The 25,268-nt window shown below is 50.0% G+C and overlaps 1 protein-coding gene across 2 annotated transcripts in view; it reads right to left on the bottom strand.

The window, feature by feature from the left end:
* PPARA (peroxisome proliferator activated receptor alpha) overlaps positions 1-25,268 on the bottom strand; it is a 66,975-nt gene that overhangs the window by 433 nt on the left and 41,274 nt on the right. For both annotated transcript variants that reach the window (XM_019447207.2, XM_019447206.2), the window contains exons 3-7: positions 23,648-23,883; positions 13,820-13,980; positions 12,023-12,161; positions 10,819-11,021; positions 2,789-3,236 (exon numbers count right to left, since the gene is read on the bottom strand). In XM_019447207.2, coding sequence (XP_019302752.1) covers positions 2,789-3,236; positions 10,819-11,021; positions 12,023-12,161; positions 13,820-13,980; positions 23,648-23,855 — 1,159 coding nt within the window. In that variant the 5' untranslated portion in view covers positions 23,856-23,883. The remainder of the gene's footprint in view (positions 1-2,788; positions 3,237-10,818; positions 11,022-12,022; positions 12,162-13,819; positions 13,981-23,647; positions 23,884-25,268) is intronic.

Genomic DNA, 25,268 nt, shown 5'->3' with positions numbered 1-25,268 from the left:
ATCAGTGTGGGAAAGCAAACCTCCTTATTTTCTGTGACCTTTCTAAATTTTTTTTTTTTTACATTTATTCATTTTTGAGAGACAGAGCACAAGCGGGGGAGGGGCAGAGAGAGAGAAGGAGACACAGAATCCGAAGCAGGCTCCAGGCTCCCGAGCTGTCAGCACAGAGCCCGACGTGGGGCTGAAACTCACGAGCTGTGAGATCATGACCTGAGCCAAAGTCGGAGGCTCAACCGACTGAGCCGCCCAGGCGCCCCTTGTATGACCTTTCTTTCTTTCTTTTTTTAATTTTTGTAATGTTTATTTATTTTTGAGAGAGAGAGAGAGAGAGCGAGTGTGTGAGCAGGGGAGGGGCACAGAGAGAGGGGGAGACACAGAATCCAAAACAGGCCCCAGGCTCCAGCTGTTAGCACAGAGCCTGATGCAGGGCTCGAACTCATGGACTATGAGATCATGACCTGAGCCGGAGTCAGATGGTTAACCTCCTGAGCCACCCAGGCATCCCTGACCCTTCTTTCTTCTGCCTGCCTTTCGATAATGACTCAGCAGGAAGACAACGTTACTGGGCCTAGTAGGGGCACACAGGACAGATACTCGGCCCTAAATATTTATACGGCCTTAACTCGACCAGCTCCCTCAGAGCGTGGCCCTTTCCTTGTGCATTTACCTGATCACCACCGGTCAGGAGAAGAACCCCAGAACATTAGGAGAACTATACATTCTGATGAGTGAAAACTAGATATTCGCTTTCAGGTTTTCCGCCACTATTTCAGGAGTGGTGATTGTTTCAGAGGGGGTTTTGCGGCATAGACAGGAGTCTTCCGACATGATTCAGCCAAATAGGAAGTAGAGTGAGATGTGAGCAGGAGGGCAGACGCCAGCTGGACACGATGCTGCCCAAAGCCAGAGAGGCGAGATCTGAGATCTGCGCGGGAAGGGTCAACACTCACAGCGGGTGCCTTCCCTGGGGTAGTGCAACCTCAGCACCAGACTTCCTGGGCCGCTCTGAGACCACGTGTCCTGCCTTTGCTCCAGAAAGTACCCCGCCCCCACCGCTGTCCCCACAGGCAGTGCTCCCTTGAAAGCCCTGCTCCTTAGCTAGGATTTTTTAAAGGGTTGCTAAGGATGTGGGTGTTTTTATTTTTTTGGTTGTAACACAAATATGATTGTTAACTTTATTTTTTATTTTTTTTTTAATGTTTATTTATTTTTTTTGAGAGACACAGAGACAGGATGCGAGTGGGTTAGGGGCAGAGAGAGAGGGAGACACAGGATCCGAAGCAGGCTCCAGGCTCTGAGCTGTCAGCTCAGAGCCCGACGTGGGGCCCGAACTCACAGGCCGTGAGATCATGGCCTGAGCCAAAGTCAGACGCTCAACTGACTAAGCCACCCAGGCGCCCCTATAATTATTAACTTTTTAGACAGATTTTAAAAAACAAAGGTTTAATGTATCATATAGGTTTAATGGATACCTCACCACTTTTCTGTATATTTAGGCTTGATCTAGGATTGTAATTTCCTTTGGAGCACTGTGGTCACCCTACATATAAATAGTTGTGCATTGCTTCTCTCCAGAGCACTCCATCTCGAGCACCCCAAGGATGGCGGTAGATGACGTACAACCGTTTTGCAACTTTACTCGTTTCGCCAGAGCGCGAGGACTCCCTCCACCTGACTGTGTGCAGACGGATGGGAACAGGGGCAGGCCTCGCGGGGCTGCCGGAGTCTGGGTGGTCGTGGCCAGCCTCAACCCTGCGTGCGAGCGCACCCGGGGGGATGGAAGGGCTTGTGGCAGCGTGAGGGGGCGGTCGCCCCCTCGGTCTCCCCCAAGGCTGGGTAAGGTCAGCCGAGTTTACAGTGCAGGGAGGACCTTCTTATACCAGGACAGGGTTATTTAAAGGAACATGACAGGGAGCCAAGATTCTGGGAGCTGCAGAGCTGGCGAAAGCCCAGATTCCCTCCCGTGGGACCCATGTCCTTGGCAAAGCAAACTGCAATCTGCCAGTTAGCTACTAATGATTTTCACTATGAAACAGGATAAATATACCAACAGTGAGCAAAACTGTGCTAACATCTATATGGCACTCTATACAATACTGTTTGTAATATGGACATAATCCTATAATAATAGAATCATATAAGAGTAATATACACCATATAGTATAACATAATTCTAAGATGTATTAGATATGAGACACGTTAGATCAAATTATATTGCCATTATACCTAATATATATTTGATATGATTATAATTAGAAATAGACTTATGTATATAGCATTATAATTATGAATAGGACACGTTTATATAATGTACAAATAGGTATTTGTGTATTTTTTTAATTAAAAAAATTTTTTTTGATGTTTATTTATTTTTGAGACAGAGAGAGAGAGAGAGAGAGAGAGAGCAAGTGAATGGGAGAAGGACAGAGAGAGGGAGACACAGAATCTAAAGCAGGCTCCAGGCTCTGAGCCATCAGCACAGAGCCCGATGCGGGGCTCAACCCCACGAACCGCGAGATCATGACCTGGGCTGAAGTCGGACGCTCAACCGACTGAGCCCCCCCGGCGCCCCTACTTATTTGCATATGTTAACGTATGCTGTAATATGACACGATAGGATGTAATTCTCACTTAATTCTTGTCAGGGGCGATGCAGGGGCTCAGATGCCCTCCCACCCGCCAGCACACGCTCCAAGTGCCCGACTCCCGCACGTACCACATTTACGGCTGTTCCTCAGATCGGGAGGCTGCAGGTGACATGGCACCAGGTTAAGTCAACTGGACTTACCTCCACAGCAAATTATAGCAGCCACGAAAAGGGAAATATCACTGTCGTCCAGTTCCAACGCGTTGAACTTCATCGCAAAGTCAAACTTAGGCTCCATGATATCACAAAATGGTTTCCTTAGGCTCTTTAGGAATTCACGAGTTATAAAACCATTTCCATATGCTACCAGCATCCCGTCTTTATTCATCACAGAAGACAGCATCGCAAATATGGCCTCATACACTCCATATTTCAGCAAAGTGACTTGGTCGTTCAAGTCCAAGTTTGCAAAGCCAGGGATGGACTTGGCGAACTCCGTGAGCTCCGTGACCGTCTCCACAGACGTGCACTGGCAGCAGTGGAAGATGCGGACTTCTGCTTCCTTGTTCTGGATGCCGTTGGCCACCAACTTGGCCACCAGAGTCTTCTCGGCCATGCACAGTGTCTCCATGTCATGTATGACAAAGGGCTGCGAAGAAACGCCGGAAAAGGTCAATTAACTGGTGACAGGCAGTCCTCTTCACCATCAGTGAATTGATGAACAGCCACGGTCTCCAAATCACCCACGGGGCAGTCTTCATCCTTAACCTCAAAACTAATCGGGGACGTGAAGACACACATAGAGAACTAATGATGTACGTCAGTAAGATAATAATCACTTCCTGACGCTGGGTGGAGATTTCATGGCTAAGACGACAAAGGTCTGATTTGGGCAGGAAAGCTAACGACAGAATGTTCGCAAAGCACTTTTAATATTTTATTAAAAAAAATTTTTTTTTTTTTAATTTTTTTTTCAACGTTTATTTATTTTTGGGACAGAGAGAGACAGAGCATGAACGGGGGAGGGACAGAGAGAGAGGGAGACACAGAATCGGAAACAGGCTCCAGGCTCTGAGCCATCAGCCCAGAGCCTGACGCGGGGCTCGAACTCACGGACTGTGAGATCGTGACCTGGCTGAAGTCGGACGCTTAACCGACTGCGCCACCCAGGCGCCCCTAAAAAAAATTTTTTTTAATGTTTATTTATTTTTGAGACAGAGAGAGAGCATGAACGGGGGAGGGGCAGAGAGAGAGGGAGACACAGAATCTGAAGCAGCTCCAGGCTCCGAGCTGTCAGCACCGAGCCCGACGCGGGGCTCGAACTCACGGGCCGCGAGATCGTGACCTGAGCCGAAGTCGGACGCCCAATCGACTGAGCCACCCAGGCGCCCCAACATTTTGTAATATTCTCTGAGCTCCTAAACTTCAATAGCTTTTGAATTTTTATCACGGAAGTACAATTGACACACCATGTCACATTGGTTTCAGGTGCGCAACATGGTGGTTCGACAGGTGCACGCGTGATGCCGTGTTCACCACGACGAGCCTCGTTGCCAGACGTTACTGCAATATTACTGACTCGAGTCCCTGTGCTGTACTTTTCATCCCCCTGGCTTCTTTATTTTATAATGAAACACATGTGCCTCTCAATCACCTGCACCCATTTCGCCCATCCCATAATAGTTCTTAATTTTACCATTTTACGAACTTTGGAGACATCCATCGCTATCTAGCACGGCTAAGGGAGTAAACTTGACACGTGATATACAGAACTCAGAAAGTTGGCAAAGTTTGCATAGCAACAAGCAAACAAGCGTTGTTAAGTCCTTGCTCTTTGGGGATAGACTGGGAAAAGTCTCCAAGAACCCTCATTTCCCTGTGCGTCAGACTGAAATCGGCACTTTAGTGCTCCGTTCTGGAACAAGTGCCAAACCCCCACGGTATGTTGCCATACCATTTGCATCGGAGCCCACTGGTTGTGCCATTTTCTGAGGGGGGAAGAAGAGACGGTTGGCCATATTACTTGAAGCCAGCATGCCCAGAGGGATTATAATCTGGTGGGGCACAAGAGAACGGATGCACATACGTTTTGTGCTGCTGGCCAAAACGTACACCAGATCTGTGCGCAGAGCAGAAGAAATGACAGCTTCTACGCGACCTCTGTGATTTATAATGTGTTCTACAGATCAGTAATGAGGTGGGCCGAAGCGTTATTTTCAATTCCTCCTGGGATATTTCAATGTAGAACGCATAAGCCGCTCATGATTTTAAGACTCACTCTGCCAATGGGCAAAACACGTCACTGACATTGCATGTGGACCCTTGGCATGATGTGTTCCCTATTTCTGGGCCCCCAAGAGCATCTGGAGAAACCACAGTGCCAAACCGCCTTCAGGGCGCCTGTGGGGTGCTATTTGTCCCAGAAGCAAGGCAGAGTATCGGAACGATACACGGGAGCGTTTCTGAAAAAACTTTTAAAAATGTTTTATTTATTTTTGAGAGAGCACAAGCAGGGGAGTGGCGGAGAGAGAGAGGGACAGAGGATCTGAAGCGCGCTCCATGCTGACAGCAGCGAGCCCGATATGGGGCTTGAACTCACGAATTGCAAGATCCATGACTCAAGCCAAAGTCAGACGCTCAACCGACTGAGCCACCCCCAGGTGCCCCATTTCTGAAATGTTTAAACAAAATCAGAGTTTGCAATACAGCGTTGGACGAAAATATAATTTGATTCTACGTCTGAAGAGCATACTCTAAAAATTCCCTGTGAATGAGCGAAAACATTCGAAATACAAAAGTCAGAGCCAAAATTTCCGAATATCTCCAGTTTGATTAAGGAAGACTAAAACTGTTGCTCTCCAAAGATCATAAAAGCCAGATTATCATTGTTTTGAGGAAGTTTGGGGGCAGTTCTGCTTCATGGGAGATTGCTCAGATTTAAGGAATTAACATTCTAGGATGGACTGGAGACATGCTTTTAAAAGAGTTCATGGGGGGTGCCTGGGTGGCTCAGTCAGTTAAGTGTCCGGCTTCGGCTCAGGTCACGATCTCGCGGTTCGTGGGTTCGAGTCCCGCGTCGGGCTCTGTGCTGACAGCTCGGAGCCTGGAGCCTGCTTCCGATCCTGTGCCTCCCTCTTGCTCTGCCCCTCCCCTGCTTGTACTCTGTCTCGCTCAGAAAGAAATCAACATTTAAAATAAATAAAAGGGTACACGGCTTTCCCCTCAGTTCCAGAAAATATACTAGTAGGCCACCTTGGTTACATCACTGGCTTTTTAGAAGTACAACAGCGGGGAGCCTGGGTGGCTCAGTGGGTTAATAGTCTGACTTAATTTCGGCTCAGGTCATGATCTCACAGCTCGTGAGTTCAAGCCCCGCGTCGGGCTCTGTGCTGACAGCTCGGAGCCTGGAGCCTGCTTCGGATTCTGTGTCTCCCTCTCTCTCTGCCCCTCCCCCACTTGCACTCTCTCTCAAAAATAAACATACAAAAAAAAAGTACCTATGGCAGAAATAAAGGTCTTAAAACAAAGTTGTGTGGCCAGAGAAATTTGGGAAACGCTGAGTTAAAGGAAGTTAGGACCTTTCAGAGTCTCTATCGCAACAGGTGTGTGCAGTGAAGCTTCGAGAGCAGGGACAGGCAGTAGCTCCCAAAGTACGTGACCACAGAACACGGGTTTCTTTTTTGATGGCGCATCTCGCAGGACCGGCTACAGAATTGGCGGGCCTCAGGGCAAAATGAAAACGTGGGGCCCCTTGTTAAAAAATGATGAAGAATTTCAAGACAGCAACAGAACATTACATCCCAGCGTGGGGCCCTTCCAGGCACGGGGCCTTCTGAAATGGGATACACGCCCCCGAAACCCGTCCGGGACTGGTTTTATGTGAAACATACTCTCATAAATGGGGATATAACTGGCAGAAATATTTCATTTCATTTTTATAAAATCATCACTTGGATTTTAAGGAGGCAGGGCCTCACTAACAGAATTAGGAACCATTTGAATTCAAAACAGGTGCTCATATTAAGAAACCAATGTTTATTAAAGAGAAATTATGTATGCTAACACACTTGATAAACACAGTTGATAGGACCATCTAAAAAAAGCCACGCTGCTTATATAGAACTGTGGAATGCGCCTTTTATACTTAAGTTAGAATATGAATGTATCTGCCATCACGGGTGGTCATTTCAAATAAATCAAGCAGGCTGTGATGAGTTTAAATAGCGTGAGGCAGAAACCTGCCCAATTTCCCCCCCAAGTCACTCCCCACTGAGACCAGAAGGTTCTCCTAACTGACATCCATCACTCATGTGCAAACCTGATTGGTATCGTGTGTGTCGATGATGTTACTGACAAGAACTGATCTTTACTTACTTAAAAAAATTTTTTTTTTTAATGTTTATTTCTGAGAGAGAGAGAGAGAGAGAGAGAGTGAAAACAGGGGAGGGCAGAGAGAGAGAGGGAGACACAGAATCCGAAGCAGGCTCCAGGCTCTGAGCTGTCAGCACGGAGCCCGACGCGGGGCTCGAACCCATAAGCCGCGAGATCATCGAGCTCAAGTCGGGGGCTCCACCGACTGAGCCACCCAGGCGCCCCAAGAACTCGTCTTTAAAAACATTTAAACAGCACTTTCTATGGAAAGTCAGGCAGCACCAGCTTTTAGGAAAAACTTACTTGTGAATTATTGGTGTAATTGCTTTGGATGAAACCATTTAGTAAGCTTCAGTTAGGTTTTACTACACATTTCTAGTAAACAGTATAAAAAGTATGTTTTTCAATCTTAAAGCAACATCCCCTAAAGAGGTGATGCCATTTCAGGATGACACCAGGAGGCCCCTTGTCCCGAAGAATCAGGAACATTGCGAAAAGGGGCGCCTGGGTGGCTCAGTCGGTTAAGCGTCTGACTTCGGCTCGGGTCTCGATCTCACGGTTGGTGAGTTCAAGCTCCACATCGAGCTTGCTCCTGTCAGCGCAGAGCCTGCTATGGATCCTCTGTCCGCTTCTCTCTGCCCCTCCTGGGCTCATGCTCTCTCTCAAAACTACATAAACATTAAAAAAAAAAAAAAAACTGGGGCGCCTGGGTGGCTCAGTCGGTTAAGCGTCCGACTTTGGCTCAGGTCGCGATTTCACGGTCTGTGAGTTTGAGCTCCGCGTCCGGCTCTGTGCTGACAGCTAGGAGCCTGGAGCCTGCTTCGGATCCTGTGTCTCTCTCTCTCTGTCTGCCCCTCCCCCGCTCACGCTCTGTCTCTCTCAAAATTAAATAAACATTCAAAAAAATTAAACAACAAGTGTTAGAATCCATTCCCAGCCGCAGGTCAAAAATTCATCCCCTTGCTTCATTTAGTCTTCTCAGACAAGACACCTCTGTTACTATAATCCCAGTTTGCATTCAGGCTGGCTGCTACTGACTCATGATTTTGTCTAAAAATTATGTTCCCAGAGGACAAAGATTTTCCATAACTGGTGACATTCAAAGACTCTAAATATAATCCCTGACAATTGTGGGCCACACGGGAATCTTTGAGAGGAACATCTGAATTAAGAAACTTGTAGCCAGGCCTGGGTGACTCAGTCAGTTAAGCGTTAAGCATCGGACTTCGGCTCAGGTCACAATCTGACCTGACCACAGCTGGTGGGTTCGAGCCCCGTGTCAGGCTCTGTGGTGACAACTCGGAGCCTGGAACCTGCTTCGGATCCTGTGTCTCCCTCTCTCTCTGCCCCTCCCCCACTCACCCTCTGTCTCTTCAGGGCTGTAAGGCCTCTGGAGCCAGAAGTGAGCTGGAGCGAGGACGGGTGTGTGCACATGTGCAGAGCTGGGGCCTGAGCACTTGGGAGCGGCCCGCATGCGGAGGGCGCCCTTGGGAGGGGACACAGCACAGAAAGCCCAGACTTCAGCGCTCCTCGCCATCTCATTGCAAGTGGCCTCCTGGAACGTCTCCTTGTGACATTCTTAACACCTCACACATCAACACACGGACTTTTTAGGACACTGTTGAAGAGCACTTCTTTTGGAAGCCAAGTTCGGATGGCACCGATGTTGCCCCTGCACCTCAGCTTGTTCCTGGCACCCGCATATCAGGGGGCAGCAAGGGACGTGACAAGCGAGGACTAGGTAACTGAGGACGCTGCTCGTTTTCTGGCCTCAAGGTTCGGAGATCTCAGGGGCTCAAACCAGCCCTTGTGCGGACGGAAACATTCGCTGTCCCTGCCATCACCCCCCTGCGGATCTTTCCCCAAAGCCATGGAATCTCCATACTTCCTGCAGCCCCCTTCTTCCTCTCAAGACCCTCTCTGCACCCCTCCTCCTTCCCCTCCCACAGCATCCCCCTCCTGGCCCACCCAGCCTCCTAACTGGTTCCAGGTCAGCTATGGGTCTTTGTAGAGGCTGTGTCCTGCACTGGGGGCTCTAAGTCCCAGGAAGTGCCCCATTGGGCTGGTGGGGAGGAGGGGGACGGGGAAGGGCCAAGGCAGAGGGCCTTGGGTGAAGCAGTCCGGCCCTGTGCAGACACCGCGATCACAGGATCACCGGCCATGAGCAGCAGACACCTGCACGCTGCCTTTCAGACCGGTGACCTTGCACTCTGGTTTGGAGGTGGGGGGCAGGGGCAGGCACGCGCCCCCTCCGCGAGCAGTTTGCTGAATTCCCTTTCTCCTGTACGGTGAAGCCCCAGCCCAGACTTCAAGTCTGTTATTTATTTCCTTAAGATGAAAATAGATTCCTCCCAGAGAGGAAATGCCCAGATGGCATCAGCTCGGGCCGAGGGGGCTCCTTCCAAGGGCGTGTGGATCTTGGTGGGAAGGATCTCGGAAAGACACTCCGTGGGAATGAAATTAATATTAAAGAACAGTGTTTGGTTAAGAGTAAAGATGACTTTTAAGTTCCCTTTAAATTCTAAAAACCCAAGCGAGCAAGAGAAGATCTCAAAGAGATCAGAATTGCTGGTGACTCTAATACAGGGTTATTCTAATCATTTCCAAGAGGGAAATTCAAAATTAAAAACTTATTTTATTCTCACCCTTGTGATCCAGAAAGGGTCTCATTTATAAAAGCCTCTGGGGCCTCCCAGCATGGGTGTGGCTTTGCCAATTTAATAGAGTTTGCCTGAGCTGTTCTGCAATGTCTCAGCCTATTTAATGGGAGAATTTCACTGAAGAATTAAAGACTCCGTCAAAGAGAAGGTTGGTTTGTTCATGAAAGTAAGTGGCTTGTGAAATACTTCATTTTCCTGTGACTAAAAATTCCAGCTTGTAATTCCCAATCAGGATTGCTTTCAGCTAGCTACTCATTAGCACAAATTAAACCTGTTTCACCATGCATGTAGGAAAAAGGCAAAATATCTTCATCAGCCAACCGTGGGCCAGCCCCTCTTTGAAGAGGCCCTGGGATTAGTTCTGTAATGGAGACGGAGGCTGAGCTGACCATGGGGTGGGGGGTTACAGGAGGCAGAGTGAAGGAGGATCCCCAGACACCCGCTCAGTGCTGCGGAAAAGGTCCAGAGAAGACAATAAAATTTCCGTAAACGAATAGCCCTTTCTAAGCCCAGAGATATCCTTGCCTTTTCAATGAAGAGACAGGAGGAGGCCTTGGAGGGGGGGAGGGGAGGGGTGATGGGAAAAGAGGGAGGAGTTTTAGGGGAAGGATAAGTAAGAACGCATGTTGGGGGACACCTGGGTGGCTTAGGAAGTTAAGCATCTGACTCTCGATATCAGTTCAGTTCATGATCTCATGATCTGTGAGCTCGAGCCCCGCATCAGGCTCTGCACGGACAGTACGGATCCTGCTTGGGATTCTCTCTGTCTCTCAAAATAAATGAATAAATAAAAATAATAAAAAGAACACAGGTTGAATGAAAAGAAAATGCTTCCATTTTCTGGCATAAAATAGAGATTTTTTTTTTTTAATGCACTTAAGAAATGCCCCTAAGCTATTAACCAGATGTGTGTGTGTGTGTGTGTGTGTGTGTGTGTGTGTGTGTGTGTGTATTAATCACGCAGTCATTGTAATAACTTGGTTGCCAGGAGCTCTGAGGCGCAGCAAACCCAGGAGTTGCTGTTAAGCTGCCTCTTAGTCTCTGGACGCCTCTATCCGTGGCCTCTCATTTGCCTTGGGGGTAAACACCACTCTCCCAACATGTAACACCTGTTTCCTCAGCCCCTCCTTGGGACTCTAGCTGACGGGTCGCCAGGGGGACACTTCAGGCTGGATGGCAAACAGCCGCGGGGACACCTACCGGGTTGTTGTTGGCTTTCCCCGCCAGGATGACCCGGGCCTTGACCTTGTTCATGTTGAAGTTCTTGAGGTAGGCCTCATAAATTCTCTTGGCGAGGGATTTCAGATCCGCCGTTTCAGCATCTTCTGGGTCGTGTTCACATGTGAGAATTTCCGCTTTCAGTTTTGCTTTTTCAGACCTTGGCATCCGTCCAAAACGAATTGCTGGGGGGGGGGGGGTGGGGGGGAGGGGGAGAAACGGGAATAGGAAGCGAGCAGAAGTGAGCAAGGCGGCCCGTGACAGCTACCGACCGCCGGGCAGAGAGTTCGCGCCGAGGATTCGTCCACGAGTGAAAACCCACCCTCCATATCGGCCAAGGTTCTGCTCTGGAGCAAGGAAGATAAAACTCAACCTTCATAAATCCTGGACTTTAAAAAAAAAAAAAAAAAAAGGTGAAAAGAAAAGGCCACACCGGGGCGCGTGGGTGGCTCAGTCGGTTAAGCGTCCGACTTCGGCTCAGGTCACGATCTCGCGGTCCATGGGTTCGAGCCCCGCGTCGGGCTCTGTGCTGACAGCTCAGAGCCTGGAGCCTATTTCAGATTCTGTGTCTCCCTCTCTCTCTGACCCTCCCCTGTTCATGCTCTCTGTCTCAAAAATAAATAAATGTTAAAAAAAAATTAAAAGAAAAGAAAAGGCCACACCATTTACTCATTTCAGCAACAGGACCGGCTGGGGGTTGTTTACTGTCGTCAGGTCCAAAACTGCCCCTTAGTTCAAGGAGACGGACGTGACCGCTAGAACGAGTTCGTCCGGCACCCTCTTTCTTTTTCCAGAAGGGAGACGTGCCACTGCTGGGAACTGGTTATACCTTCACGTCCTCACTGGCACGTTCTAAACTGGCGGCATGATTCCGAACAATGGAATTCAGCGTGGGAAGGTGTCTACAATGGCCCACGCTTCATTCGGATGCTGTGACCATTCTGGCATCCCAGCGGCAATCTCAGACCCCGGTCTTACCGTGTGGAGTTTCTAACGGGGATCGCAGGCACGCTGCGCAAGCTCAGCCACGTGGGACTCTTACTTCCTTAGGCTACTCTGGTTGCAACACGACCTGGGTCCTAACTGTCTTTGCGGCGCATTCGTGGAAAGCGCGGTGCGCTGCGACCCAACAGGGGAGGAAAGCTGGGGCGCGGGCCGGGAGGGCACGCTGGACAACCTTACCTACCGTTATGGGACATCCCAGCCGAAAGGCACTTGTGGAAACGACAGTACTGGCACTTATTTCGATTCTTTTTCTGGATCTTGCAGCTACGGTCACATTTGTCGTACGCCAGCTTTAGTCGGATCGTCCTCCGGAAGAAGCCCTGAGGGGTTGAGACACAGTCGATCAGCGACCGCGGGCCGCGGCCAAGTCGGTGTCACTGCCTTACTCGTGCTCCTTGTTGCTCATTTATTGTCCTTTGCAAGCGAACTAGAATTCGTGGAACGGTTCTAAAAAGTCTGACATAATTGGGACAAACTGAGAATCGCAAATGTCATTACGCCTAAGATGCCACACGACAAAACGTGGCAAAGTGCAAAGCAGCTTCCGAACGTCCTCCCCTGGTTTGGGGAGACACAAGCGAGGTCTCCCAGGGCTACTCGGCCCTGCCCCGGGTCGGACAAGCGTCACCCCTCTCTGTCCCACCCACACCCTTACTGGGGACTAAGCGCTTCCTAGGCATCTTAGAAGAGAGTATTAACTCCTTGCAAGACAGCAATTCCCATCGACCACAATAAAAGGGAGGCAACTGTTTGTAAACAGTTGTCTTGCCTTACAGAAGCATCTTAAGCTCTCCCCAGTAAGAGAAAACGTCACTATTTAGCCCATAAAAAAAAAATGAAACGAAAGGAACGTAGGTGCGGCCCCGCAGAAGAGGCCACCCTGCAACCAGCTTTGTCACAGGCACGTGGTCAGGAGGCTTGTGAAGGAGTCTGTGTATTTGCTTCGGTTCTTGTTCTCTCTGCTTCCCACTCCTTCCTACGTCTTCCTGATGGGGCTGGTCCGGGGGCCCGCAGGAGGGGGGACAGCAATTTCTTGGGGAACAGGAGGGGAGGCTGGTGCCTTCACTCAGTTGGTCGTCTGGGTCCGTGCAGCGGGATGGCCGGAGGAGGCACAGGGTCACGCGGGGGGCTGAAGACAGAATTCTAACCGTCGTCGGGAGGCAGAGCCGGCCCCGCTCACGCAGCCCTTTTTCTCCCTGCGACGCAGGCCTCCAAGGCCGCCCCAGGTTCGGGTGCTGCGACAGCGTCTCAAGGAGGCAGGTCGCACCTGCACCAGTAAAGGCCGCGGCATCTTCCAGGAGTCAGTAAGCTGTCTCCGTGCGCGCAGGGGAAGGAGATTTCTGCCTGTAACCGGACGCTGAGATTGTCGCGTACACGAAACCCCAGAGCTGAGAACACATACATCGTCGTAAAGGCACGATGTGGCGTCCGGCCACCTCCGATGGCCGTGAGGACCCCTGCCCCCCCCCCGGCCTGCTGAGGACTGAAAGAGCGAGTGGGCTCCCTGGCCCCGGCCTCAAATAAAGGGATCCCTCTTACTGTTTATTTTCTTTCAAACATGTCTCTTCAACTTCCTAACGAGTACGGTCCAGCAATCTGCCCCAGACCCTCTGAACGGAGAAGCTAATCTCTTACGTGGGTCTGTTTCTTATCTCTGTCTTCTGGCAGATCTTTTTAGTAGTGATGAAAATCTGCGTAAAACATAAAAGGAACCAGGGGCGCCTGGGTGGCCCAGTCGGTTAAGCATCCGACTCCTGATTTTGGCTCACGTCATGCTCTCGCGGTTCGTGAGTTCGAGCCCCACGTCCGGCTCTGCACTGACAGCGTGGAGCCTGCTTGGGATTCTCTGTCTCTGTTTCTCTCTGCCCCTCCCCTGCTCTCTCGCTCTCTCAAAATAAATTAAATAAGTAAGTAAGTAAAAGGAACCACACGCGGCCCCTGGAGCAGGGTCCGTCCCCTCCGCCAGGGGCCACCGTACCTTGCAGCCTTCACAGGCGTGAACTCCGTAATGGTAGCCCGAGGCTTTGTCCCCACAGATTCTACATTCAATGTTCAGGGCTACGCTGGAAGGTTCATCAGCACTGCCTGGAGCCACGGGACAAGTGACCGACGAGGGACTCGAAGCCGGTGAGAGGGTGTCTGAGAACAGAGGAGGGAAGACTCATGAACACTGCAGACGCATCATCGATGTCTAAACCGGGTTTCCAAGGGCACGACTGCTCGTGAGGTGTTCAGTGAGGAGCCCCCGTCCTGGGCTGGCCCACCCCCGCCTGTGCCCCTGCTGTTACCGCTGCAACGTCCCCGAACCTGCCGCTGGGCCGTCCCCGGTTCTGGACCCCAACACGCCCAGCGGCCTCCCCACCCACACCGGGCGCGGCCCACACGCGAGTTGTTACTTTGCTTCCCTCCAGCGCTTTACTGTAAACGCCGTAAATCACACCAGAATAAAGGATGAAAGTCCATGTGGGCAAGACCAAAAGCAAAATCCATGAAAGACTTAAAAAAAAAAAAAAAAAAAAAAGTTGGACTTTCTTATAGTTAAAAACTTCTTTCTGCTCTCCAAAAGACACTGCCAGGAAAACGAAAAGACGAACCACAGATGTGGAGAAAACATTTGCAAAGCACACATCTAATAAAAGATTTGGATCCGAAGCACACAGAGGAGTGTTAAAACTCAACAGTAAGAAAAACCACCGACTCAATTGAAAAACGGGGAGAAGATCTGCACAGACACCTCCCTGAAGAAGGTACAGAGGTAGCAATGAAGCCCGTGCAAAGATGCTCCGTGTCCCTGGCCGCTGGGAAACTGTGAATTAGAACAAGCAGACGTCGCCCTGCACCTGAGAGACTGGCTCAAACGAAAACAAGACGAAACGGAAGAGTTGACAACACTCAGTGCTGGCGAAGATGGGGAACAACGGAAACGCTCATTCGTGGCTGTTGGTACGAAGACGAGCGGCTAGGGTCGGGGGTTGGGGGGGGGGCTTGAGCAGGTGAGGCAGGTCTTTTGGAAACGGTAAAACAGTCGATGCGAAAATGTAGTGACGACGTGACGCTGTGCGTTTGTCAAAGCCCACGGAACGTTGCAGTACAGGGCGAGCCTTAACGTGTGCAAATAAATAAAAAATATTTAGGAGGCTGGGGGACTGTGGGGTGACACACAGAACGGGACAAAGTCGTCTCACTGTGTTACATGTGTACGAAACGGCCTCCCTGAAGGAGGCGTGGAGAAGACATGACCCTAGGAACCCTGGAAACCAGTGGCGTCTATGGGACGGAAGGCAAAGGAGCTGTGTGCAAGCAAGGCGCATCGGCGGATAAAGTGGCCCCCACAGGGGTACGGCCCGCCACCCTGGTGCCGCCATCGTGTAGACAGAGGTGGACAATGAACTGGAGGGATGGTGGTGTGGGCGCCAGGCCTCTCACTGCTGGAGCGTGCCCCTGCCGATCAGCTGGGAGGGGTGAGACCGACCCCCGTGGCGGTGGCTTAGACCCTTGCCGATCAGCTGGGAGGCATGAGACCAACTCCTGTGGCGGTGGCTGAGACCCTTGCCTATTAGCTGGGAGGCGTGAGACCGACCCCCATGGCGGTGGCTTAGACCCTTGCAGATCAGCTGGGAGGGGTGAGACCGACCCCCGTGGCGGTGGCTTAGACCCCTGCCGATCAGCTGGGAGGGGTGAGACCGACCCCCGTGGCGGTGGCTTAGAGCTGCCGGCATTAGTATGAGCTCCTGCTTAACAGAGATCCAGATGGCTACGTACAGAAATATTTATAGACGTGCGTGTACACACGGGTTAGCATGTGCACGTATCTCTTTGTTCCCCCAGCTAAGAGAACCAAAAGGAAAAGACGCTCCAGCAGCGACCTGAAATGACAGAGGAGACGGCATCCAGGACTCTGATAAGGCTGCATAGAGTTCCGTGACCACCATTCACGACGCAAGTGTCAGAATTCGTAGGCCATCAGGTAAAGTACTCAAAAGGGTTTGGGCTCAGTATCGCGACACACTTACCTGCAGACTCCACACCGTTATGGTTCCATCTAACACAAGACCTGAAAGGTCAAACCTTTTCCAAGTAAGGTAAGTGCATCCCAGAACAAAACTCAGAAATATTTACGGGGATACAAAAATATCCATCGTGAACTAAGTTCACAATGGATGGCATCCAATTAAAAAATTAAAAAATACACGGGGCCCCTGGGTGGCTCCGTCGGTTAAGCGTCCGACTTCGGCTCAGGTCGTGATCTCGCGGTTCGTGAGTTCGAGCCCCGCGCTGGGCTCTGTGCTGACAGCTCAGAGCTTGCTTCAGATCCTCTGTCCCCCTTGCTCTTTGCCCCTCCCCCGCTCATGCCCTCTGTCTCTTTCTCAAAAATATATAAACATTAAAAAAAATTAAGAATACATAAAGAAGCAGAAAGATATGACCCACGATGAGGAGAAAAATCAATGAACTTAAACTGACCCCAAAGTAACAAAGATGATAGAAATTTATGAGTGTATCCTAAGTGTTTAAGGAGCTGAATGAAAGACTGGATGTGTTAGGTAGAGACTGGTCATGCCAGTAAGTCTACACTAACTGATGTGAAAAATACACTGGATGGGATCAGGGCCAGATTAGACACTGTAGAAGAAGAGATTAGTGAACTTGAAGACCCAGTAAAGAAACTATCCAGAATGAAACACAGAAATATGACCAAAAAATTTTGCTTCGTGTGGGAAATCTACCAAGCACTTAAGAAGAAAGAGTATCAATTGTACAGGGATATACAGAAAACGGAGAATAGGGCGGACTTCCCAGCTCATTCTATGAGGCCAGCATTAATCTGATACAAAAACCAGATAAAGATTTTGCAAAAAAAACTAGAACCAATATCCTTCATGAAGACGGATGCAAAAATTCTTAACAAAAATTTAAGAAGTTAAGTCCAATAATGTGTAAAGAGGACAATACGTGATGACCAAGTAGGATTTATTGTGCTAATGTGAAGGTGACTTAACCTTTGAAAATCAAACAGTATAATTCGCCCTACCAATCAATCATAAAGATAAGTCATTTGACCATCTTACCGGATGCAGGGAAAACATTTGCCAAAATCTAACTTCAATTTCTGATAAAAATTCACAGAAAACTAGGATGAGAAGGGGAATTTCCTCGATCTAAGAAAGGGCATCTATGAAAAATGATGGTCATCATCATACTTAGTGGTGAGAGACTGAGATCAGGAACAAGGCAGGGGTGTCCCCCCACTTAATTCAACATTGTACTGGGGGTTCTAACCAGTGTAATAAGGCAAGAAAATGAAATAAAGGCATCTAGCTTAAAAAAGGAGAAGTGGGCTGCCTGAGTGCCTCAGTCGGTTGTGTCCAACTCTTGATTTCAGCTCAGAACTTGATCTCAGGGTCATGAGTCTGAGCCTCACGCTGGGCTCTACGCTGGGCATGAAGCCCATTAAAAAAAAAAAAAAGGAAGAAGTACAACTCTTTATGTACAGATGACGTAACTATCTGTGCATAACATCCTAAGACCTTATAAAATATGAAACACTTAGCAATAAATCTGACAAAAACTGTGAAAGATCTGTGCACTAAAAACTAGAAAACAATGAAGAATGAATCTAATGGGGGCAGTAAGTCCGTGGCTCCAAAGGCTTCGTGTTGTTATGATGTCAGTTCTCCCCACATGGACCTTTTGGTTCAAGGCAATCCCAATCAAAATCTTAGCAGGGTTGTTGGGTAGACATTGAAAAACTGATTCTGGAAGTAACAGAATACCCAAAGCACCTTTAGCAAAGAAGAAAAAATTTGGAGAACTTAACGCTACTTGACTCCAGGCCTTACTATAAAACTATAGTGGCCAGGAATTAATGGCATTGGTATCAAATGAGAGAAACAGATCAGTGAAACTGAACAGAGGGTCCGGAAATAGACCCAGGCAGGTAAGGTCAATTGCTTTTTGACAAAGATATAAAGGCCATTTAGTGGAGACAGCAGTCTTTCTGACAAAGTGTGCTAGAACTTTACAATGCAAAAGAGAGAGAGAGAGAGAAGAAGTGAGTTTTGATCTACGTATGAAGATTAACTCAATAGATCTGGTACGTCAATGTAAAACCCAAACAACAGAAAACGTGTAGAAGAAAGTGACTTCGGGCCAGGCAAATATTTCTTAAACATGACACAGAAGGCATGATCCATGCAAGAAAAAACACTGATGAATCGCATTTCCTCTAAATCAAGGACTTCTGGGTTTTGAAAAACACTGTTAGGAGAGAGAAAAGACAAGCCACGGACTAGGAGAAAATATTTATACGTCACATATCTGATGAAGATACTTGCATCCAGAAGAGAGGAATAGCTCTCGGCAGTCAAGAGCAAGGACACCACTCGGTTTAAAACGGGCAAAAGATCTGAACAGAAATGTCACCGAAGAAGACGTGTACGTAGAAGAGGTACAGACTTGGTAAACCAGCCGTGGGGACGGAAAGTACGGCACAGGAAACACGGCCCATACGATCACGATAACGCTGCGTGGCGGCAGATGGTGACGACACGTGCCGTGGTGAGCGCTCTGTAACGCACAGATTATCGTGTGGAAAATTCACTGTGTTGTGCACCTGAAACGAACATTGTACATCCACTACACTTCAGTAAAACTTTTTTAAAAAGAAGATATCTGGCAAAAGATTCTCAGCATCACATACCGTTACACGCCCGTTGGAATGGGGAAAAACCCAGAAGACTGACCACAACCACAGTTGGCGACGGCGTGCTGGGGCTGGAGCTCTCACACGCGCTGGTGGGAGCATGAAATGGTATCACGTTCTGGAAAAGATCTTGGCAGTTTCCTTCCTTTTGTTTTCATTAAAAAAAATTTTTTTTAAAACCTTTATTTATTTTTGAGAGACAGAGAGAGACAGAGTGCGAGCGGGGGAGGGACAGAGAGAGAGGGAGACACAGAGTCCGAGGCAGGCTCCGGGCTCCCAGCCGTCAGCACAGAGCCTGACGTGGGGCTTGAACCCACACACCGCGAGACCGTGACCTGAGCCGAAGTCGGACGCTTAACCGACTGAGCCACACCAGTGCCCCGATTTTGGCAGTTTCTTAAAAGCTATGCAAACATCCACCTTATGTCCCAGCCATTTGCTCCCAGGTGTCTACCCGGGAGAAGTGAAGGCACATGTCCACACAGAGACTGGTACATGGCTTGATCTCTGGCAGCCAATACCTAGAAGTGACTCCAGTGTTCATCGGCGGGTACCCGGAGAAGCAAACAGGAGCAGAGCCGCACAACAGACAGAAAGACGGAACTCGTGCAGAAGAAGCTCCAGATAATTCTGCTGAGCGAAAGAAGTCAGACTGAAAAGAGAACATACTGTATTCTTCCTGTTTGTTTTTTTTTTCAGTTTATTTATTTATTTTGAGAGAGAGACAGAGAGAGCAGAGGAGGGGCAGAGAGAGAAAGAGAGAGAATCCCAAGCAGGCCCCATGCTGTCAGCACAGCCCCGACATGGGGCTCGATGCCACCAACTGTGAGATCGTGACCTGAGCTGAAATCACGAGGCGGATGCTTCACTGACTGAGCCACTCAGGTGTCCCTGTATTATTCTTTTTATATAAAATTCTAGGAGACACAAACAGATATATAATGACAGGCAGACCGGGTGTTGCTCAGGGGAGGGGAAGGAAACCAAGGGTGGAGAAGAGGGTTTATAAAAGGGCACAAGTAAATTTGGGGTTGATGGATTGGGTCACTATTTTGATTGTGGTGACGGTTTCACACTTAAAATGTGTGTGGGGGGGGGGCGCCTGGGTGGCTCAGTCAGTTGAGCATCCGACTTTGGCTCGGGTCATTATCTCGCGGTTCATGAGCTCAAGCCCCGCGTCGGGCTCTGTGCTGACAGCTAGGAGCCCGGAGATGCTTGGGATTCCGTGTCTCCCTCTCTCTCTGTCCCTCCCCTGCTCGGGCTCTGTCTCTCTCTCTCAAAAATAAAACATTAAAAAAACTTTTTAAACGTGTGTGTGTGTACGTATACACATCAAGTGGTACACTTTAAATATGTGCAGTTTATGGAATGCCAGTCAAGTCGCTAAGAAAAATCGAGGCGAGAAAGATAGATCAGGCTGCACCAGCCGCCTCGCCCGTCTGGTCTCCTGGGTGTAACATGTGAAGCGAATACACTTTATAGATGGCCCTTCCACGGGAGCGGTTCACGTAATTTCGCACCATCACCCAAGAGATGGAAAATCTAATTTACAAATGAGGGATAATCTTATCCCTCAAAGTAGCCAGTGACACGAGCACGGGGAAACCAGTAAGAAGTATGAGGTGATTCCAAATGACCGAAAGGATCACCAGTCAGGGGCCGGAGGGGCTACGAGTGGCGGACCACACGCCCACCGCGGGGAAGGCTGGTGGTGCAGAGGCAGGGGCGTGTGCCCAGCACACCTCGGTGTGCTCACTTTTGCTAAGGTCCCCCTCCTGTTTTGGTCACGAAGTTCCTTGGAATTGGTCGGAGGCCAGCGTGGAACTCTCTCCCCCCAAACCCTTGCCCTTTACTTTCTTTAGACGGGACGTGCGCGGCAGCCCGTGGAGCTGGGTCAAACGTGGCTTCCCACGAAGCGTATGGACCACGAGGCTAGTTGGCGTGACGTTTCCAGGTCTTACCTGTGTCCCAGCTTTCAGACGGCGTGTAGCTCCTGACAACGACCCGAAAGACGTTAGTTTTAGAAAAGCTACCTTGACCTAAACTGGAAGAATGTGACTTCACATTCCTTCTGTTGGAGGGTGAGGACTTGGGAAGAGAAAGCCCAGGCCAAGCGGCCGCTGTGTGGCCTCTGCCTTCCCGGAGAAAGCGGGAGGGTGTCTGAACGCTCTTCGTGTCCACGGCTAGAACAGAACTTTCCGGGGGCTTTACCATGACACGTCTGCCCCGCTCACGCAAGTTCCTTATTTCAGAAGGACCTCGAGACTGTGTCTGACCTGAAGGAAGGCGTATCCTCAAATCCTTTCGTTATAAGAGGGACTGTATGTTTTCCAAAGAAGGGGGAAGAAACCACTTCCTTTAAGAAAAGAGACAAACTGACACAGAGAAATCTCGAATCCGGAAGAAAACCGATTTCTGACAGTCAACGTAACCACAAATAGTGCACAAAAACACCCCGGCGTGCGGCGTGTCTATGATGTGGAGAAGAAAGGACCCATTTTGAGGGGTGGAGAGCTGGGTGTTGAGCCCAGGTTTTCTCCTACTCTGGGCTTGTAACCTCCAGCACGTCCCAAAGTCCCGGGGTCTGCCTCCTTTCCTCTTCCTTTAAATAAACATAACGACGAACTCAAACACGGCTCTTGGGATTCAGGGAGATAAGGCCCATGCGGTGGCCAACCGGTGCTGGGTAGCTGGGCTGTCACCGTCCCTGACCCCGGCACGGGTTGGCCACAAGACTCGGCAAGGCGGGCCTACAACACAGAGGCTCTTCCTTGCTCCCTCCCTCACTGTTTCTGGAAGCGGCCATCACCCGGGACACTCTCTCTGGAACACGTCATGGGAAAAGCAGCCAAGACTTGAACCGTTTATAAAGGTCTGTTGGGGTCACTACAGAGGCTGCTCGGCCACGAAGGCCGCAGAGTCCTTTAACGCATCATCTTCACAGGGTGTTGCACGGATCGCACAATCCCTGAGTTACGAGGTCGAGAGCAGGGCGTCAAAAGGGATGTCCGTACAAACAACGTGGCTGTGGAGCCAGCTGGGGAGCACGGGGTCAAGTCTCGGCGCGGCCTCTTTCCAGCTGTGTGACCGGGCCACATTACCTAATTCCCGCGGGTTCGTTTCCACTTGGGAAGCGGCAACCATCCGGGGTTTTCGCAAGGATTACGCGAGCCTCTGCACCAGCTGCCTTTTTTGCCTCCTGCCAGGAATGCTCCTTCCCGCTGCTTTTATTTTCCTTTAAAGTACTTCAAACATATAGGAAAATATAGAGTATAACACCCACCGCCCAGATTTCCAAACTGTGACGCTTTCTCACACGGCTTCACGTCTCTGTTGAAAGTACCACCTGCAAGGGCTGAATTCCCCACGGAGCTCCCCCCCCCCCCCCCCGTCTCTTTCTCGGCCGGAGACCCTTCCCTCCGCCCCCGCCCCCCTCTCTTCTCTCGGTGGGTGATCGGCACAGTAAAGCTGGAGCCAGCTTTCCGAGGTGCGCGTCCGAACCCACCTACCCCACGCGGCACTCTCTGGTGCTGGAGGTTTTACGGGAATTGAATCCTGCTGACGATATCCTTCAGCATATTTTCACTCAGTGCCACTTTTTACATGGGTTCATGTTGACACAAGCGGAGCGAATTCATTCCTTGAAGTTACCATAGAGCGTTCCGCTGCAGGGAACGCGCACGATTTCTCTGCTTTCCTTGTTTCCTGTTCGTCCCCATCACATGCACCGTTGCACTGCACGTACCATGAACCATGGTTGCCGGGCACACCCCCATTCACGTCTCCTTCTATTTATTTCTTTTTAATTTTTTTTAATGTTTATTTTTCTTGAGAGAGAGAGAGACAGAGAGAGAGAGAGAGAGAGAGAGAGAGAGACAAAGACAGAGTGCGAGCGGGGGAGAGGCAGAGAGAGACGGAGACACAGAATCCGAAGCAGGTGCCGGGCTCCGAGCTGTCAGCACAGAGTCCGACACGGAGGGCGGACCCACAGACCGTGAGATCATGACCTTCAGTCGGGCGCTTAACCGACTGAGCCACCCGGGCGCCCCATTCACATCTCCCTTTGAACAATGTCTGTCCCCGGTGGGCCTGCTGGGTTGAGAGTGCATCCGCTTTGCACGACTCTCTCTGTACAGGTTTTATCAGCGCACGCTGTTCAGCACAGCATGAACCCTCCCTTCCCACCGTCACTAAAGTCAGTGCAATCGTCACGAAAACCATCTTCCCGGAGCAGGAATGAGTGAGAAGGCAGTAGGGAGAAACGTGCTCCGGGTTCAGGACTCATATAGGGGGCCACGGAGGGGAAAGGACGCAGAGACCTTTCGTGGACGTTGCCGTGGAGAACATTCTCCCTCGGTTCCCCGGAGGGCCCCGGGATCCCACGCTCAGAGCCGACAACCACACGTACCCCTGTTGCCAACCACTAGCTGGGCCGACCCCGGTCCAGCCTGGTCAGTCCCGACCGGAGACCCACTTCTGCCAGGAAGCGTGTGGAGTCAGGTGCACCCCAGACGGAGCCTTTTCAAATCGAGGGCACGGTTTATGCCACGTTACCCCGGGCTCGCTTAAGTGCTGTCTGGAAGGATGAACCGTTTTATGTCTTCTTCCTTCCCAGTGATCCCAGAGGTTACCCGAGTGGCCCCCGTGTTTTATTTCTTTGTTTCTGCCTTGCTGGCACTCGATGCAGTTCGTAATGCAATGTAGAATTTAGGGAGATGGCTCGTATACATCTCCAGATTTTAAGAAACCATCATTTTTATTAGAATAGGAGCCTCTGCTTTAAAGAAATAAGAAGTCAGAATTTTTTTAGAAATGTGGCTGACTGCCTTAACTGAGTTTCAAGTATTATTTGACGCACGTATGGCTTTTAAAAGAAGCTTACCGTGAGACACACGGCACAGCAGGCCCAGGGGAATGGGCTATGCTTTATCATGTCTAAAGGGTTTGCTGCACAGAGATGTGACCTCTTTTCCAGCTAGAGAGAACAATTTCCTCGGCAGGAAAAAAGAAAAAAAGAAAAAACACAAAAAAACCAAAACCAGAACCAAAACCCGAAACCAAAACGTTTTCTAAATAAAGCTTTTAAGGCTACAGCACACTCACCTGTAATAACAGATCCGTCTGATCCTGGGCCACTTCCTAAATACTGGTACTCTGTAAAGCTAAAGCTTCCGGAACTGTCCTCCCCAATGGATTGAGAAATCTCTTGGATGTTTCCCATTTCTTGTAGGAATTCTTCAGATAATGGGCTTTCCAGATCATCAGCCTCGAGGGGGGAGAGGGGGCAAATCGGGCTTTCTGTGTCCACCATCTTGCTTAGATGGTTCCGGAAACGCAACCTGGGAAGACAGAGAAGTAACTCGTGAACCGTGGATATAGAAGAACACTGGTTTGGGGCGCCTGGGTGGCTCGGTCGGTTAAGCGTCTGACTTCGGCTCAGGTCATGATCTCACGGTCCGTGAGTTCGAGCCCCGCGTCGGGCTCTGTGCTGACAGCTCGGAGCCTGGAGCCTGCTTCCGATTCTGTGTCTCCCTCTCTCTCTGACCCTCCCCCATTCATGCTCTGTCTCTCTCTGTCTCAAAAATAAATAAACGTTAAAAAAAAAAAATTAAAAAAAAAAAAAAGAAGAACACTGGTTTTCCTCCGATGAAAGCGTCATACCTGAACTTATAACCTGAGGAGGAACGTTGCTAACCACCTTTTCTCAGCATGCCTTTAGAAAAGCACGCTAAGGAAATGAAAATCTTTAAACACAAATGTGTAAGGACACAAAGCCGATCCTGGTAGAATCACTCACCTGCTACTGAGTCTACACGCTGTGCTCAGCGCAATCTACTATATCCGAGCTGGACAGCAAGAGCAGTGGACAGAATCCCCGCTTTCCTGAACACCGCGTTTGGTGGGGGCACCGACAGTTAACAAATAAACAAGTAACACAGGCGGACTGTCCGATCCTGGTCCGACGGCTCACCGGATGGGGAACGGATGCTGCCTTACACGGGACGCTGCCTTGCAGATTTGGGGATAACGGGGTCTGAGAGGGGGAGGTGTGCGGAGGTCTCGGGGAAGAATGTTCCAGCAAACAAATGGCAAGTGCAAAAGCCCCACGATGGAAGCCTTCCAGGAGTGAGCAGGTCGAGGTGGCTCAGCCGCGGGGTGCAGGGCGAGCGGGGTGGGGGAGGACACGCCGTCAGCATGTCCTCCTGGTACCCATGGGCTAATTCATGCAGGTTTTCCTAAAAAATGATTGTGCGCTTATGGATACATCGTAGAACTAAAAAAACCCAAACAGGTGCGTCCCTGACAAAGCCAGACTGTTTCAGCTGGCAAAAAACCAACAGAACACGCTCCAGGTGGGTGGGTCCTGTTATGAGCTGAACTGTACCCCCACCAGAATTCATATGTTGGAATCCTAACCCCCGGGACCTCAGGACGTGGCTATATTTGGACACAGGGTCTTAAAGAGGTGTTTATGTCAAAAGGAGGTCTTTAAAGGGGGCCCGAATCCAGTCCGATTGGCGTCCTTCTAAGAAGAGGACACTTGGACACACACGAGACACCCGGGGCGTCCGTGCGCAGAGGGAAGGCAGCCGCCTACAAGCCCAGGGGAGAGGCCTCCGGAGAAGCCAGAGCCGCCAACACCCTGTTCTCGGACTTCCAGGCTCCAGCACGGTGAGAAAGAAACGCCTCCTTAAGCCACCCAGTCTGTGATGCCTCGTTCGGC

This window comes from Panthera pardus, unplaced genomic scaffold (assembly GCF_024362965.1).
Source record: "Panthera pardus isolate Hobbes unplaced genomic scaffold, ASM2436296v1 HiC_scaffold_6, whole genome shotgun sequence".
Classification (NCBI taxonomy): domain Eukaryota; kingdom Metazoa; phylum Chordata; class Mammalia; order Carnivora; family Felidae; genus Panthera; species Panthera pardus.
Note: the sequence above shows the minus strand (reverse complement) of the source record. Positions and strands in the feature narration are given on the sequence as shown.